The 15,756-nt window shown below is 39.3% G+C and overlaps 1 protein-coding gene across 3 annotated transcripts in view; it reads left to right on the top strand.

The window, feature by feature from the left end:
• Plcb1 (phospholipase C beta 1) overlaps nucleotides 1–15,756 on the top strand; it is a 667,876-nt gene that overhangs the window by 416,872 nt on the left and 235,248 nt on the right. For all 3 annotated transcript variants that reach the window (XM_040746354.1, XM_040746355.1, XM_040746356.1), the window contains one exon: nucleotides 11,229–11,366. In XM_040746354.1, the coding sequence (XP_040602288.1) occupies nucleotides 11,229–11,366 (138 nt within the window). The remainder of the gene's footprint in view (nucleotides 1–11,228; nucleotides 11,367–15,756) is intronic.

The raw sequence follows: 15,756 nt of genomic DNA on the forward strand, positions 1-15,756 counted from the left end.
TGACTTCAAATTCTGGGTGATCCACTAGGATGAAAAGTTTAAGCCATCATGTCTGACTGTTTCTACCATTGACTGTTTTTTTTCAATCATTTATTTTATTTTATTTTCCAGTTTAAATTTAGATAAGAAACGAGGTTGCTTCACAAGTCAGTTCCAGGTCCCTCTCCCTTTCCCTCCCCTCCTCCCATCAACCCCCCTTCCCCCCCTTATCCCCTCATTCCCCCAGGGAGGGTGAGGCCCTCCATGGGGTCCACCATTGACTGTTAGAAAGAGCCCTGCTGCTGACTTTTGTAAAGTTGTTGTTAACACATTGCAACTGTCTACTTCTTCCGGGTGTATGCCATGGAATGAAATTGCTAGGTCTTGTGGGTGACAATGTTTACCATCTCAGGGACTTTCCCACCCTGTCAATATGTTTGACAGGTCTCTTCTTAGAATGGACAAGTGCTTTCTCCTGATTTTTGTTTGTTTTGATGAGTTGCTGCTCTGCAGTGCTTTATTCATTATTAGTTGATTGATGACTGGGAGGTAGTGACATATGCCTTTAATCCCAGCACTCAGGAGGCAGAGGAAGGTGGCTCTCTGTGATTTCCAGGCCAGCCTAGGCTACAGAGCCAGTTCCAGTACAGGCTCCAAAGCTACATAGAGAAACCCTGTCTCAGAAAAAAAAACAAACCAAATACATAAAGTAATATAAAATAAATTAGTACCTTTAGCAAAACTACCACTTAAAATTGTCCCAATACTGTATAAATTTTCCATCAATGAGAAATACCCGAGGTATGTAGTTTACACAGCTTAAGAAGATACAGGGTTACTGTCATTCATGGCTTGTAAGGCTGACATGCTTCATTATTTGTAATGCTTGGGGTTGTGGTAAAGCAGTAAATCCTGGGGGCAGAAGTGTGGGGGTAATGCTTATCTGTTGCTCCCGGGAAGAAGAGTAAGATAGGGCCACCTCCTAGATTCTCTTCAAAGCCACATCCCTGGTTACCTAACTTCCTTCTCCTAGTCTCTACCTCTTAGAGAGTCCACCACTTAAAAAACAACAGCAGCAGCAGCAACAACAAAAAAAACACACCATAGTCTGACTACCACACCATAGTCATGTAGACCACTGGGGTACATTCCAGACCCCAAGTACAGATACAGCCAGTGCATTTAGATGTATGGAGTTGGCTGGTCAGAGTGGATAACTATTTTAAACTGTTAAAACCCTCTATCTAGTCTATCTTTAATTTAAAAAGAAAAAAGGGAGGTGTGAAGTCAAACATGCCAGTACATGCTTTTTAACCCTTGTATTGGGGAAATGGAGACAAAATAATTCAGGAGGTAAGGCCAACCTTGACTACATATTCAGTTTGACACCAACTTTGGGTTATGTTGGCAAACCAATAAAAAATTCAAGTTTCTTAACTCCAAAACATGAGTCACACTTGTTTTTACTTCTTAAACTCATAAAAACAAATTCTTCAGGAAGCCTAGAATTACTAGGAGAGCTAGTTGTGGTGACTGGAAAAGACTGTCTTGGCCAAATGTAGTTTATGGGATTCCATCACCTCCATGGACAGAAATATCAGTGACTGTGGGCACTCTGTGATGTTATCCTCAGGTCATCCCCTTGGCACTGTTCAGAGACTCCTAAGCTTCTTCTGCTGAAACCCCATCAGCTTTATTTCCATGCCTTTCGACTCTCCTCAGTACAACTGGGAAGCTGCTGTGTGTTCCAAAAGCACTTACATGGCTATAGCTGTGCATTTGTTTCCATTTCTAGATCCTTAAAACCTTGCAGATAGTGAGGACATGGTTTGGCGAATGAGTCCAGACAAATACACATGGAACAGGTGAAAGGAGTACGACTATGGTGTTTACAGAGCTCCTGAACATTCTCTTGTGAATTGGTTCTTATCCTGAAGGGCACTTCAGTGAACATTCAGAGTTCTCTAGAAATTCTGTGACAGAAAACACAAAAATGGGCCAGCAAGATGGCTCATCAAGTAAAATTGCTGTGCTGGCACAAGTCGAACAACCTGACCTTTGAGCAGTCTTAGAACCCAGGTACAGGTGAATGAAGAGAGCCTGCTCTGCAGAGCTGCCCTCTGACAACTTCCACCTGCACAGTGAGGAATTCATTTACACACACACACACACACACACACACACACACACACACACACACACTAGCAAATACATAAAAACCACAAAAGTGATTTTGCAAGAAGGTGGTTCTCAAGGCCTTGGCTTGGTTCTTCACTGGATGGGCAAGGTTGTGAGAAATGACAGCTAGGTCCTTCTCAGCCCAAGCCCTTTAAGGCTCTAAGGTCTTGCCTTCTCCTGGCCTGTGTTGCTAGATCTTAGAGTCCTCTTCTCTCCTATGTCCCTGGTGGATATTCAGGGCTTCTAACTAGAAGATCTGTTACCCACTGACTTATATATGCCTGAGGGAGTAGATGTCACAGGTTCTGTAGTTGTACTGGGTACTGTGGATCCATTAACTCTAAAGATTATCAGATCTGTCTGCCCTAATTACGGGCTGGCCAACACACCTCACCTCTAGCTTTCTCACCCAGCAAAGCTTTATTAATTTTGCCTGCACCATGTATATTATAACTTAAAATTCTTTATAAGCTAACTTACTATGACATCATATGCACTTAAATTTTTTTCTGTTTCATATGTGTGCATTGCCTTGAGTATTTAAGAAATTTGTAAATCACTTGGTTTTGTGAATATCTGAATTCACATCTTAGTGATTTATATTTCCTTTGTTTTACGTATAGAAGCAGCTGATGAATCATATTTTGAAGGTGCTTTTATGGTTCCACATCACTATTCAAAACCACCTACATAAAACACAGTAGCCTTAGAAATCAATGTTTTTAATACAGTTCCTTATTTCTGAAATGTCCCTGTTTGCTGCTGAAGTGTCTAACATCTGTCTTCTGTGGAGACTTATCCAAAATGTGTCACCTCTCTTTGAATTCAACAGAAACTGTTCTTTACAGGGCCATTCTTCATTAGGCCTTCCTATGAAGCCACATTCTGATAAATATAAATGGTTTTAGCCTGAGAATCCAGGGAGGAAAATGTGAGAGGAAAATATAATGACCTGAAACCCATGAAAGAGAAAAAGATGTAACAAATCTCTTTAGTGTGTTTGCTTCTTTGACTGTGTTTGGAATCCTGTTTACCAAACTGAAATTGGGGGCTCTGTTTTCTGTAGCTATCAATGGTAAAAAAATATTTTCCAACTGAACTTGTTATGAATGTAGGTATAGCTTCCAGAACCTCATCAGGCTGAGAGTGTCAGAATTGAAGCATGGCATCATAACCTTTGCTTCCCCAAGCCTGGACTTCACTCTGAACAGCACCAGTGTCTGGGGTTCAGCAGTTCAGGACCTCAGAATACTGCAGGCACCACCAACTCTTGAACCCCAGTACTACTGCCAATGTCAAGTCATGCTTATTTGTCTCACCTAGCACTCAAATATGTTCATCTATACCACTGTACTCCTGGTATAAGCTATTAGGTTCCTCTCTACATGAGGTAGAGGTGTGACTATAGAGGCAGAGGTTGGGGTTCAAGGCCAGTCTGGGCTACATAAACAATTTTAGACCAGTGTGAGGTACATAGGGACAGTGTGTTTGAGAACACCAAAATAAATATATAGAAAGATAAATATTAAATATATTTTTTAAATCTCCCTCTTCCAGTCTCTCTCAGCATTCTAACGAATGTTATTCAATGTTTCCCCAACTTGAAATCATTCAGTGGTTATTTGTTTGGAATGTCTAAGAACAGACCATACCTCCTTTCACAGTGTGGCAGCCTATTTATCTCTCCTATTTTATTTTACCCAACCTTGTTCTCTAACGTTTAATCTTTCAGACTTGATATCCTTCCTTCAATCACAGGGAGGAATAAATTGCATTTGCATATGACCCCACAGATGCTTCTGACTATAACTACTTTATTTGTTAACAAATAAAGGGATTCTAAGGCTTGGCAGCACATGTCTTTAATTCCAGAACTCGGGAGGTAGAAGCAGGGGGGTCTCTGTAAATTCCAGGCCATCCTGGTCTACACAGTGAATTCCAGACTAATCAGGGCATCCCTGTCTCCAAAACAAAGAAAAGTAAGCAATGTTGCTAGGGAGATTCTTCTCCTGCCCCTATTTCAAAATTAGCATTGTTAGATTCCTGAACTATACTCTCTTATATGTAGTTATGAGACTCTTTGATTTTTGTTTTGTCTTTTTGGTTACTTTGTGGTTGTTGAAGGCTAGGTCTCACTATGTACCCCAGACTGGCCTCAAACTATCAATCCTTCTGCCTTTGCTTCCAGGTGTTTAGATCCCATGGGTTTATTATTGTTGTTTTGTTTTTAATACCTATTTTCTCACTAGCTTGTAAGCATCACTAGGATGAGGCTCTATGGTTTTTTCATTAATATAGCTCCATCAACTCTCACAACATCAGGTAAACAGGAGGGGCTTGATAAACATTTGTTTAATGAATGAGTGGTGACTGTCCTGCCCTGGGCCATAGGAGAAGGTCCCTAGAGAAATGCATGCTTTCATGGGGAGAAAGCAGCAATTCTGCTTTTGAGTGAGATGCACTCATTATCTCCCCATTATATTGGATCTGTTTTAACCCTACGGGGATGGAGCCCAGAGAACTGGATCTGCCCAGTGGGACCATTCTGGGGAGTGCTCAGTGGGGTCCTCTTATGTAGTTCAGAGGATACAATAGTCATCTGTGACAAGAAACCAATCTCAAGCAGTCTTCTTCAGGCAAACACAGTATAATGGGTACCTAGGTACTCAAGGTAATGTATTCAAATTGAGATCAGTCCTCATTTGGAGTAATATAGAGTTTCTCTTCTTGAACATTCACAGCTTGCCTCTGGCTACAAGTAGTGAAGTGTCAGAACCATTTTTTACTTGTTCATGATAGGCAATTTTTAAATATTTGCAAAACTCCCTGATTGTTAACCTCAGACATTATTATAAATTAAATAATATAAGCTTGCAACCAAATGAATTATATTTAAAATACCTCAAGATGTATCATTTTGTAATTCTTTTATTAACTGTGATGATTATCTGTGATCTTGAGGTTTTTTGTCCCTCTTACAGATTTAGAGTTAAATAGCATGTAATAGTAGTCTACTACTAATGTCTTTTACCTCCAAGTTCAGCTGTGCCACTGGGTAGCTTGAGATTGACTGTTTATCTCACAGGCATCAATCAATGTTACACTGTAGAGCGTGGGGTTTTAACTTGCTGGCTTGTTTGAATTTTATGTTTTGAATGTTTGATGTTTTGCTTTATTATGGTTTCTGAAAGTCTTTTGTTAAGTAAGCATTGCTAGCAAACCACAGGAAATCATTTATTCCCAGCCCAGTCAATGCAATTTTTGTACTTAATTGTTGAAATTAGCTGGCAATACTGCAGAATCATCAGACTGGAGTCAAACTGTGAACCAGTCTCTCAGTCTTGTAAACTGTATTTGTCCTAAACTATGTTCTGTATAAGGGTATTGAACCAGAGTAGTTAAAGCAAAGAGGAGCATATGCAGTCTCAGGACCACCTATTTCTGGACCACCCAAGGCAGTACAGTCATGGTTTGACTATATAGTATATATTTGGATACACCAATAAATAAAGAAGTAGGAATTTTTCAGTCAGCTGTTGAAAAATGGGGTGATTAGAATTTACTGGATATGAAAGCAGGTAACATTATGTCCTATCTCAAAATATACCAGACCCTGAATACCATCTTCCCAGGAAGACATAAGAACATTTGGCTTCCTGATTTGCAACCGATTAGCAAAATATCATGGCAAATTTTTTGATGAGGGAGAGGAAAAAAATGGCTGAGATGGTAGGAAGAAAAAAAACCTGTGGAAACAGAGCAGGGATGGCAGAACAAACGAACAAATAGCTCACAGTTACAGCACCAATTGTAACGTAAGGACCTGACTAATAAGGTCCTGGGATTGGTACTGTTTGGGATCATCTTTTTGGTAAAATGAAGACTGCTTTGTTTCAGTAAATTCTTTTTCTATTCCCTGTGCTGAGAATGCTGGTGATGGCTTTGCAGCATAGAGATATCATTAACCCTCAGGTCTCATTGAATAGACCCAATCACAGAACTCTCGAGATATTTTTTCCTCATTGAAATTGAAGGTCTGAGAGATTACAACTCTGGTCTTCATGCATAATGTGCTTTGATGAATAGATATAATGGATTTTTGAAGATAGGTTCTTGCTGCCAGTGAGAAGCACACACATAAAAAGGCATAGTTAAGCCAGGACTTATTTAGGTGTTGGTAGTTACTCCTTGTGAAAGTGGCTATCAAATCTCCTCAAGACTTTGAATTGTGGATGGTTTTATATCCCTAGGATTCTAAAAGAATAACATTGTATAGATCTTGATGTATTAGCAGTGATGGTTAACCTATATATATATCTGGAATAATATTTTTAAAAAACCGATGTAAGTAAAATCAAAGGAAAAACCCCTGAAAGTCAAATACATTTAATTTTGAAATATATATCTAGAACATTCAGCAAGGATGTGCATCTTCTCAGACACTCCCAGACAAATTACCCATTTAATCCATACTCCTTCAATTACTTGTAGTGAATCGATAGGAAGGCTGCTTTCGTAGCTCCTAAAAGCATTTATAATCTCAGTGAGAAAAGAAGATAAGGAGCGACCAACATTATTTCACTACTTTTCATGATAATCACGTCAGAGTGTGTGTGTATGTATGCGTACACACACACACTTTAATTCCTATTTCTTGAGAATGCAGGATCCTCCAGACTATAAGGTTCAGTTCACTCATTGTGCTAATGTTGTACATATCAGGCATTGTCGTTAGGATCCACCACCTGTGGAAACTAAGGAGACCTTCAGGAATCCTTATTTAAAGAACCAGTTGAATGAAGGAGCTGGAAATTGAAAATTTCTAGAAATGGTTTATCCTTTAGCACTCTACATATTGCTTCTGATGGAAGAGTGATTTAAGAGAAATACTAAGTTCAAATATATGATCTTAAATTATAATCAGTCCATTGCACATGAACTACATAAGCATAACCTTTCTCATGAATGATGGATTTCCATAATTCAGATTGAGAACATTGTATTAAGTGCTGAGGACAGAATTTTCTTCATATAAAAAGTGTTGAATAAGCCTAAAATCTGATAAAGATATAGTTCATGAAGATGATAAATAAGTGATTAAGACAGATTTGTTCTACACCAAAGTATCCAGAGATCCAAGATGCATTATTTTTGCAAAAGCCTGATTTATAAATAAAATAACTTTTCGTTAAAAGTCAGATTAAGTAGTGAAGATCTAAACTGACATTTAATATTCTTTTTTAAAACCTTATGTTTAATTTTCCATCTGTGTCTAACATTCTAAATTATATAATTAAATAATTGTGTCATACTTAAGTCCACCTTTCTTAGAACAGTCCTTACTTCTCCAACAGCCAATTACTGATGAATGGAAAAAACTAGCAGATATCACCAAGAGCCAAACTCTACTTTCTTTAGAATGAACATGAAATCATTTCATCGTAAATCCTAACGATTGAGAAAAAGTGGACTTGTGTAGCCAGACCACTTCTGTTTTGTAATTCTTACAGGAACAGAGATAACCTAGGGATTAAGTGAAAATTGTCAGGGTTCTTTGTTATCCTGATTAGCTCCAACTGGAGAGACATAGAAAGAATATTCTCCATAGAAAGTAAGCCTTGAACAATAGCTGAAATATGTAAAATTCCAAGCTCACCCAACCTCTTAGTTTTCCTTAGATCTTTAATACTCTTGGAAAAGTTAAACAGCCTTACATATCTGATAGATAGTTTGTTCTCCTTAAAAGCATCTACAGTCCACATATTCACATGTTTAAGTGCTCTGGAACCTGGGGAGTTGAATTGTCTCTGGGAACTTATCAAGGATTTTGAGACTCACATAAAGATGCTTGGGAGAAAAGACAAGGGACAAAGTAGTTCAGGCAAACTATTGACAGAACTTTTTCTTTAGTGCAATTTCGATTGTGCCTGTTTGTTTTTAGAACACAACCACTCGTTTTCCCAGACCTACAGTACTGCAGTTCAAAAGTATCACAGCTTGAGTCCTCTGTGCTCACTGAATTCTTTTCATCTGTGAGGTCCTTGTCTGTGAAGCCCATGCAATTGGTGTTTCCAGGTTATTCCTTTTCACAGTCTGATGATCTAAGGCTGCTGGGGATAGCCTGTGCTATTTGAAGAGATGGGTATCTTTGTCAGCATACACCTCACATGTACATATGCTGAGAAATAAGTCATGTTCCACATTGACATGTTATAGTGTTAGTACAGAGGATTAAAATGAACAATGGTCTAGCTGGCCATTGTTGGCACATGCCTTTAATCCCAGCACTCGGGAGGCAGAGGCAGGCAGATCTCTGTGAGTTCAAGATCAGCCTGGTCTACAGAGCAAGTTCCAGAACAGGTTCCAAAACAATACAGAGAAACCCTGTCTCGAAAAACCAAAAAAATAATTAACAATGGTCTAAAAGAAAGTAAAATATAGTTTAAAATATCATACTCCCAAATAAAAAAGTCAATTTAGCACACAACTTTTCTGTTAGATATTTAAAATCATTTCTCATTTTATATCCTGAACTACATGATTTTAAAATATTAGAATTTTTGTTGATAAAATATATCTCTAATGTAATTACTCTCCTAGTTTGTTTTCAAAAATCATTGAAAAATCGTTAGAAATGTGAACAGTTCCAGATAGACTCACCAATATTCAAGTTCAGTTATCAATTCCAATTTCTTCATCTGCCCAAGAACAGACACCATCTCTAATTACAGAAAGTCCAAGGGACTTTTAAAATATGTATCAACGGCTATTAGTAGTAAAACTTACAAAAATGATCTGTTTATTCTCAATTCTTGCTGACTATATCCAGTAGAAATATTGTTCATAGCAGAATTCTGGAAGTATTTTCACCATTATTTTCTATTTGAGCACCTCCTTTCAAGAGACTTTACATGCCTCTAGTTCCTCTGTTTCAGTAATAAGTCATATGAACCTCTGACCCCCACACCTATTCCCTGCAATCCCAGGAAGTGGAAACCCTTTACCAAGAGCCGCTTAGTGAATAAGCAAAAATGTTTTTACTGCACAACTTGAGAATTATGCAAGTTTTAGTTGGTTCCTGAGAACTGTTACTCTCTTCCACATATACAAGTATTGATCAAACACACTTAACTCCCTAAACTTGCCTCTATGGTGTCTGAAAACTATGATGTAATTAATCATTTCCCAGAAGAGCTGGTGGTATCTCGTTAGTTTGCTTAACCATGTATTTCTAATCTTCTACTGATTCTAGAAATGCTGAAATCCTCCCACTTTGCCATCTTCATTTGGGAGTTATTTGAGTCTGTACCTCTCCTTTTGTGGGTTATGGAATCGATAACATTTAGGGAAGCAGCTCATCTTTCCAGGAGGCTTCACATGCCTTAATAGGCTCTCATCTTATCAGGGAATTAAATCTTCAGCTCTACTTGGAAAGCTTGGAAATGAGGCTTTTTTTGTCCATAGCTTACCCAAAAGTGTGCCTCTTCATGCAGCCACACAGGAGAAAGTTTTATTAAGTGAAGCCAGAACTAATGTTACCAAGTGAGTAACTTAGCTGGAAAGGTTTTGCTTGTTTTTATCCTGTTTTGTTTTGTTTTTTGTTTTATTCATTCTTTCTTTGTAAGGCCTTAGAAAACCCCCAGAAGGAGGCCAGAATAACGCAGCCCTGGTAATCAGGCCCTGTTGGCCTGCTGTTTCACTAAATAAAGAGAAATGCAAGTGTGGTCCTGCTCAGAGGCTGGCAGCAAATTTGCTAAGTGATTGATTTGATGCTAATTTTCTGCATGGACTGAAAAGTCCTACGGGGCCTGTCCTATGGGAGGAAAGTAAACTCAGCCAAGTTGACTAAGTCCTATTTTCAGTCTTATTTTGAGTTCTGTGAGTTTGGAAACTTCCCTTTCCCAGAAAAAAAGGCAAAAACAGAAAACTGTATCTCCAAGGGATACTTACTCATAGTGTTCTCAAAGAATGAGGCTTGCTCAGAAAAAGATGGCAGGCATCCCCTGTGTCCACATCCCAGAACACACTGAGTAAGGGACTTAAGCTATTGTACACAGAGCTCAGCTTCACAACCTGTCTCTTTACATTTGTACTCAGTGTTAAGGAAGGGCCATGGCAAGAGGCTTGGCCATGTTTCTGCCCCAGGTATCTTTCTGCCATTGTAACAAATACTGGAGGCAATTGGTTTATGTGGACCAAAGGCTATTTTCAGCTTATGTTTTAGAGTTTCACTCTATGCCTGGGAAGACCTATTGCTCCAGGGTATCTAGTGGGTGAAATAGGGGACAGCACATCTCACAGAAGCAGACACATAGCAAACCCATTTATCCCATGATGCAGAAGGACTAAAGGACAGGAAGAAGAGAGCTAGAGAATTCAGTATTACCTTCACAGAGATAGCCTCAAAGACCAGAAGACTCCAGCCAAGCATCCCATCTTCACCCCCTAACTGTGTACCACTTTCCAATAGTACCAACTCATAGCTTCTAGAGGTGTTTTAATTGTTTAGACTGTAGTGGGCATAAACACTTTTATTCCATACGAATTTCCTTTTTTGTTTTAACATGTCCCTGAATGGAGGAGATAGATGAGATTTTTCATTTCTACATGTAACTCATAAGATGACTGAAGAAAATAAAAGGAGAATTCTACCACATACAGATGTGTGGCAGGATGGCTGTATGATAGAAAGGGCACTTCACTGGATCTTGAACAGAAGAGTCTTCCCCAGCAGCTCTTTGGCAAGGGGCCAACCTCTCTAGGCACTGTAGAATGGAAATCTTTAGCAGCGCACGCCTTTAATCCCAGCACTTGGAAGGCAGGCGGATCTCTGTGAGTTCGAGACTAGCCTGGTCTACAGGAGCTAGTTCCAGAAGAGCCACCAATGTCACAGAGAAACTCTGCCTTGAAAAACCAAAAAGCCAAAAAAAAAAAAAAAAAAAGAATGGAATACTTTCATTCATACAAGATCCTCTTAGGAAAAGGCAGTTCTGCTTCTAGTGCATTTAAAGGTATGCTACCATGTTAGAATCTTGGCTTATATTCTACTCTTTTAAACATTTCTTACCCAGGACCCCAAGTTACGTGAACTTCTGGATGTTGGGAACATCGGGCACTTGGAGCAACGCATGATAACGGTGGTGTATGGGCCTGACCTAGTGAACATCTCTCACTTGAATCTTGTGGCTTTCCAAGAGGAAGTGGCCAAGGTACGGTAGGTGGGAATACCGAAAGCTTTTGTTCCCATGTGATTTCTAGTAATATTGTTTAACACCTGTGGAAGCAATTGTTTGGGTTAAATGTCCATCTAAAAAATTATTCAGCTGCTAATTATGCATGCATTTAAACATTTCTTCAGTAATAACATCTATACTCAGTAACAGATTGTTTTCATTAGGCAGAGAACATTAGATAAAATTCCTGTGAAAAACTGTAGATGAAACCACATTTCATTTCACCTGGTGAACCTACATCCCCTGTCTTAACTCCATTTCCATTTTTACTTTCCCCCTGTGAAGATGCTCAACTTCATCACTTTTTAAAACTAGTTTCCTCCTGTACACCACACAGATTACCAGCAGTTGTGTAGTAGCTATTTAATTAGTATGTAAAAGAAGAAATAGATTTTTAATTAAACAATTTAAATAGTAAATATGTATTCATCTATAGACTAGAAACTGGTTTTCCTTTAGTAACTAATTACTATTCAACTTAAAAAGTGGGCCTGCCTGATGTACACAGAAAGAATACTTAGCAAACAAGCAGCTATAAATTCTAAGGCTCCCTAGACTCAAGTGTGACACTTCTTCAAGAACAGTGGTTCTCAACTTTTCTAACGCTGCAAGCCTTCAATACAGTTTTTCATATTATGATGACCCAACCATAAAATTATTTCATTTCCACTTCAAAACTGTAATTTTTGCTATTGTTGTGAATTGTGAGCTAAGCATCTGATATTCAGGATGTCTGTATGTAACCCTCCAAAGTGATTGAGAACTGCTGTTCTAGAATGACCATTTGGAATGGACTGAAATGATCACATTCTAAAGAAGGGTGCTCACCCCATGCATGTTTATATTTTGTAGTACAGAACATTAGTGACTTTCAGTTTCCTTCAAGGGTTAAGAACATGAATCCAAGAATGCTTAGGGGTCTGTATATTATTTGTGTACCCTCACAAGCCTGCATGTCATAGATCACAGCTACGTAGTCATGCCTGGTCAGCGTGTGTTGTCAGAGCCTTGTGGTCTATAATTGTCTGATCTTTAGTACTCTGATAATTGTATGAGTTATAACTGACCATGTTGGCCTGCTCTGTCATCTATTCATGATTTTTGGCAGGGGTTTTTTTCTGATCATTTCTGTAACGTCAACTTTAGTCTTTACAACAGAATGAGTAAAATACCAACCAGATATAATACTCTGGGGTGTTGAAAACTATGTTTTGCAAATGTGGTAAAACATAATCTGTTTTCTCTGTATATAACAACAGAGTACAATTTCCATGTAGAAAGAGTGCAGCACGAGGAACTCTGCCCCTGTTGGCGTCATACTTGCCCTGCTTTTCTCCCTATTTTAGAGTCCTGTCATTAAGTCACCTACTTGCATAATCCCATTACTCAGTATTGAATGAGTTGGTGGACAGTGGATGACTGCAGGTAAACAAATGCTAAGCATTTACAAAATATCAAAAATTTCTCTCCCCCAATACACCCACATTCCCCTTTCTAAAATGACCAATATTGATGCTCATATTTCTAATAAAGACATTAATAAATGTTATGTTCAGGAAGGTCTTTATTGAGATTGAATGTAGATCTACTTATATTGCATACCAATATCTCCTGTTGCTTTAAGCCTTTGTGTAGTTATATTTTAAAATGTTCAAGTTTCTCCTCTCTGTGGTTCCCACACACCAATTTCCCAAAGATTTAAATTTATAAGCCTTCATGGTCTCCATCAGTATGGTATCCACAAAAGCTGTGCTGTTTTGTTTTTCAGCAGCTTCTTGAAGCTCTTGGCATAATTAATGAAGTTATACAGTATATTTTACATCCTCCAGTGAAACTGCAACAGCCAAAAATTTAAAATTTGCAGATACCATTTTCCTTCTGATGTATAGTTTTCACATTTCTGAATGTTAACATTTTCTGAGTCCATCACACCTTCTGTCTAATCTCAGGTGTCTTGCATAGCACAAGGAAAGGGTGTGCCACTGAATGAACAAAAAAAGAAATAAAAAGAAAAGGACATGACTGCTTCTGGATATGGTGGAAGAGAAAGTTTATTGCAGATAAGAGGGAGAGCATAGCCCAAAGGCAGAGATATCTGGGAGAGTCCAAAGTGGACATGACCCTGAGCCATGTGAGCAGAGGCAGAGGCGGGGAGAGGGATGAGAGAAGGGAGAGAGGGTAACCAGATGTTGCAGCCAAGATGGCAAAAGGTAAAAAGGTAGCCAAAATGTCTGGATTATATAAGGAAGGGCAGCCTAATGCCTGAGCTGGAGAGTTGGGGCAGAGTGTGGAGTATGCTGGCCATACCTTGTAACAGGTAAGGACTGTGGGATGCTGGGAGAACTTGGTTGCCAGGTATGAAACCTAACAGTCATAATGTAGGATACACAGTAGAACTGAGTTCCTCTGAAAGTTGAATGCTGTCAGACTTTGTTTACAAGTAGACATCAGCTCATGCTATCATTCAACATACATATGCATGATGGGACTCTTTCCTGTGCCACACACACTTCCAATGTTAGAGCTTCATCTATGGACAAGGCCAATTCCTTTGATATTCTATAAAAGAAATCACCAGCTAACTCACAATGAAGTTGTGAGCATGGCATGACTTATGCCAGATAAAATTGAGTACAGAAGAATAAAGCAGGAAGCCTGAGAAGGTAAGGGGTGGAGGAGGAACTGGTCTCTTAATGAACCAGCCAGTGAAGGCCAATCTCAGAAGGAAGCTGCTCCCTTGGAACACTAGCATAGATAAAATTCTAGACTTGCTGAAGTTAGTTGTTTTCTTTTTGTTTTTTTTCTTTTTGGTTTTGAGACAGGATTACACTCTCTAGGTCAGTCTGACCTCACACCTTGAATTTTCTCGGTAGCCCAGTCTACTCTCAAACTTGTAGCTACCATGCCCATCCTTAGAAGTGCTGAACTAGAGTTTTGCACCACTAGACCCGGCTGAAACTGAATTTTTCATTTAGTCCTTAAGAAAGTTGGATCCTTTGAGAGACAGACATGCAAAGGAAACGCTGCCAAGTTCCCTCTGTGGTTGGACTAAGAACATAGTGTCTCTTACAGTTAAACAACAATCATATCTTCCTCACACAGTCTCCCTCACCAGCCTTCCTGTGTCTCAATAATCAGATCCACTCCTGGGGTTCAGTATGTCTGAGAAATGGAAATGTAAGTCATGCTATTCTCTACAAATCCATACTGTCCAGACAGCAATGGCAACATTGTGTTTGCTATCACTTGGCACTCCAGGACCTCATCTCACCTCCTTGAGATGTTGGACCACTTGTCAGAGCTTCAGGGGAGATGACCAATGTCATGTTTGTTTACTCTCTTAATTTGACTCCCAGTGGGCCTTCATTCATAATCTACTGCAAAGTTGGGGGTATCCACCAAGTCAATGAAAATGAAGGATGAAAAGAATAAACTCTATAATAAATGTGGCTGCTTCATTATCCGAGTAGAAGCTTGGATATCCGAGTAGATAACTTTCTGGAGCACACTGCGGGTTTTAGACATCTTACCATGACTGCCTTCCTTGAAAGCCCCCATAGTGCCAATCACCAGCCTCATTCAGTGATCATCATTACCATCTTCTTGGCTCCAATGTCTTCTATTCTAATGTAGACCTTGGACTTGAAGGTCAATCAAGCACAACTGTCGCACCCCCTTGTTCTATTTTCAGCATCACCTCTGCACACACTGGTGCCTTCTGACTTTTTCTAGTAGTCTGGAAGAGCCTTTAGTTCTCCAAGTTTTGGTTCAATCTACCTTGGGACTCCTTACAATGAAGAGGTGCTGTAATACTCAGCATCCCTGTTCATCTATCAGTTAACTGATGTTAATAGCCTCAGCCACAAAACCAGGCATTCATCATCAGAAACTGCATATAGGCTAATACAGGTTGTAGGCTTACATCTGTGCAGGACCTTATTAGGTGTGTTAATAATTACACCGCACAGAAGTTAGGCAGAGAAAATTGGAGGGGGAACCTTCTGACAATCTCCACAGGCCATTCTCCTCAATGCAGCTGCTCTTTAGCTTCTACCAATTGTGACCAAGTAGGTATAAAACTTGACTGTGGCCAGAACTACCAGAGAGGCTTACTGGAAGACTGGGTGCACAGTCCCACCAAGGAGGTCTGGGATAGACTCTGAGTATATGCATGTCTAACAAGTTCCCAGAAGATTGCATCCTGCTGATCTGAGCATTGCACTCTAGTGCTGTCTGACCTCCTAGTTCAGTTCCAAAAGGAGCCGGAGAATCCAGATAGGATGTTAAATATAGACGCCAGTTGTTTTCACATATCATGCTAGACAAACAAATATAACTGTGAGCTGGATGTCATTTGGGGACTTCT

The sequence above is a fragment of the Mesocricetus auratus genome, unplaced genomic scaffold (assembly GCF_017639785.1).
Source record: "Mesocricetus auratus isolate SY011 unplaced genomic scaffold, BCM_Maur_2.0 Super-Scaffold_100004, whole genome shotgun sequence".
NCBI classification, from domain to species: domain Eukaryota; kingdom Metazoa; phylum Chordata; class Mammalia; order Rodentia; family Cricetidae; genus Mesocricetus; species Mesocricetus auratus.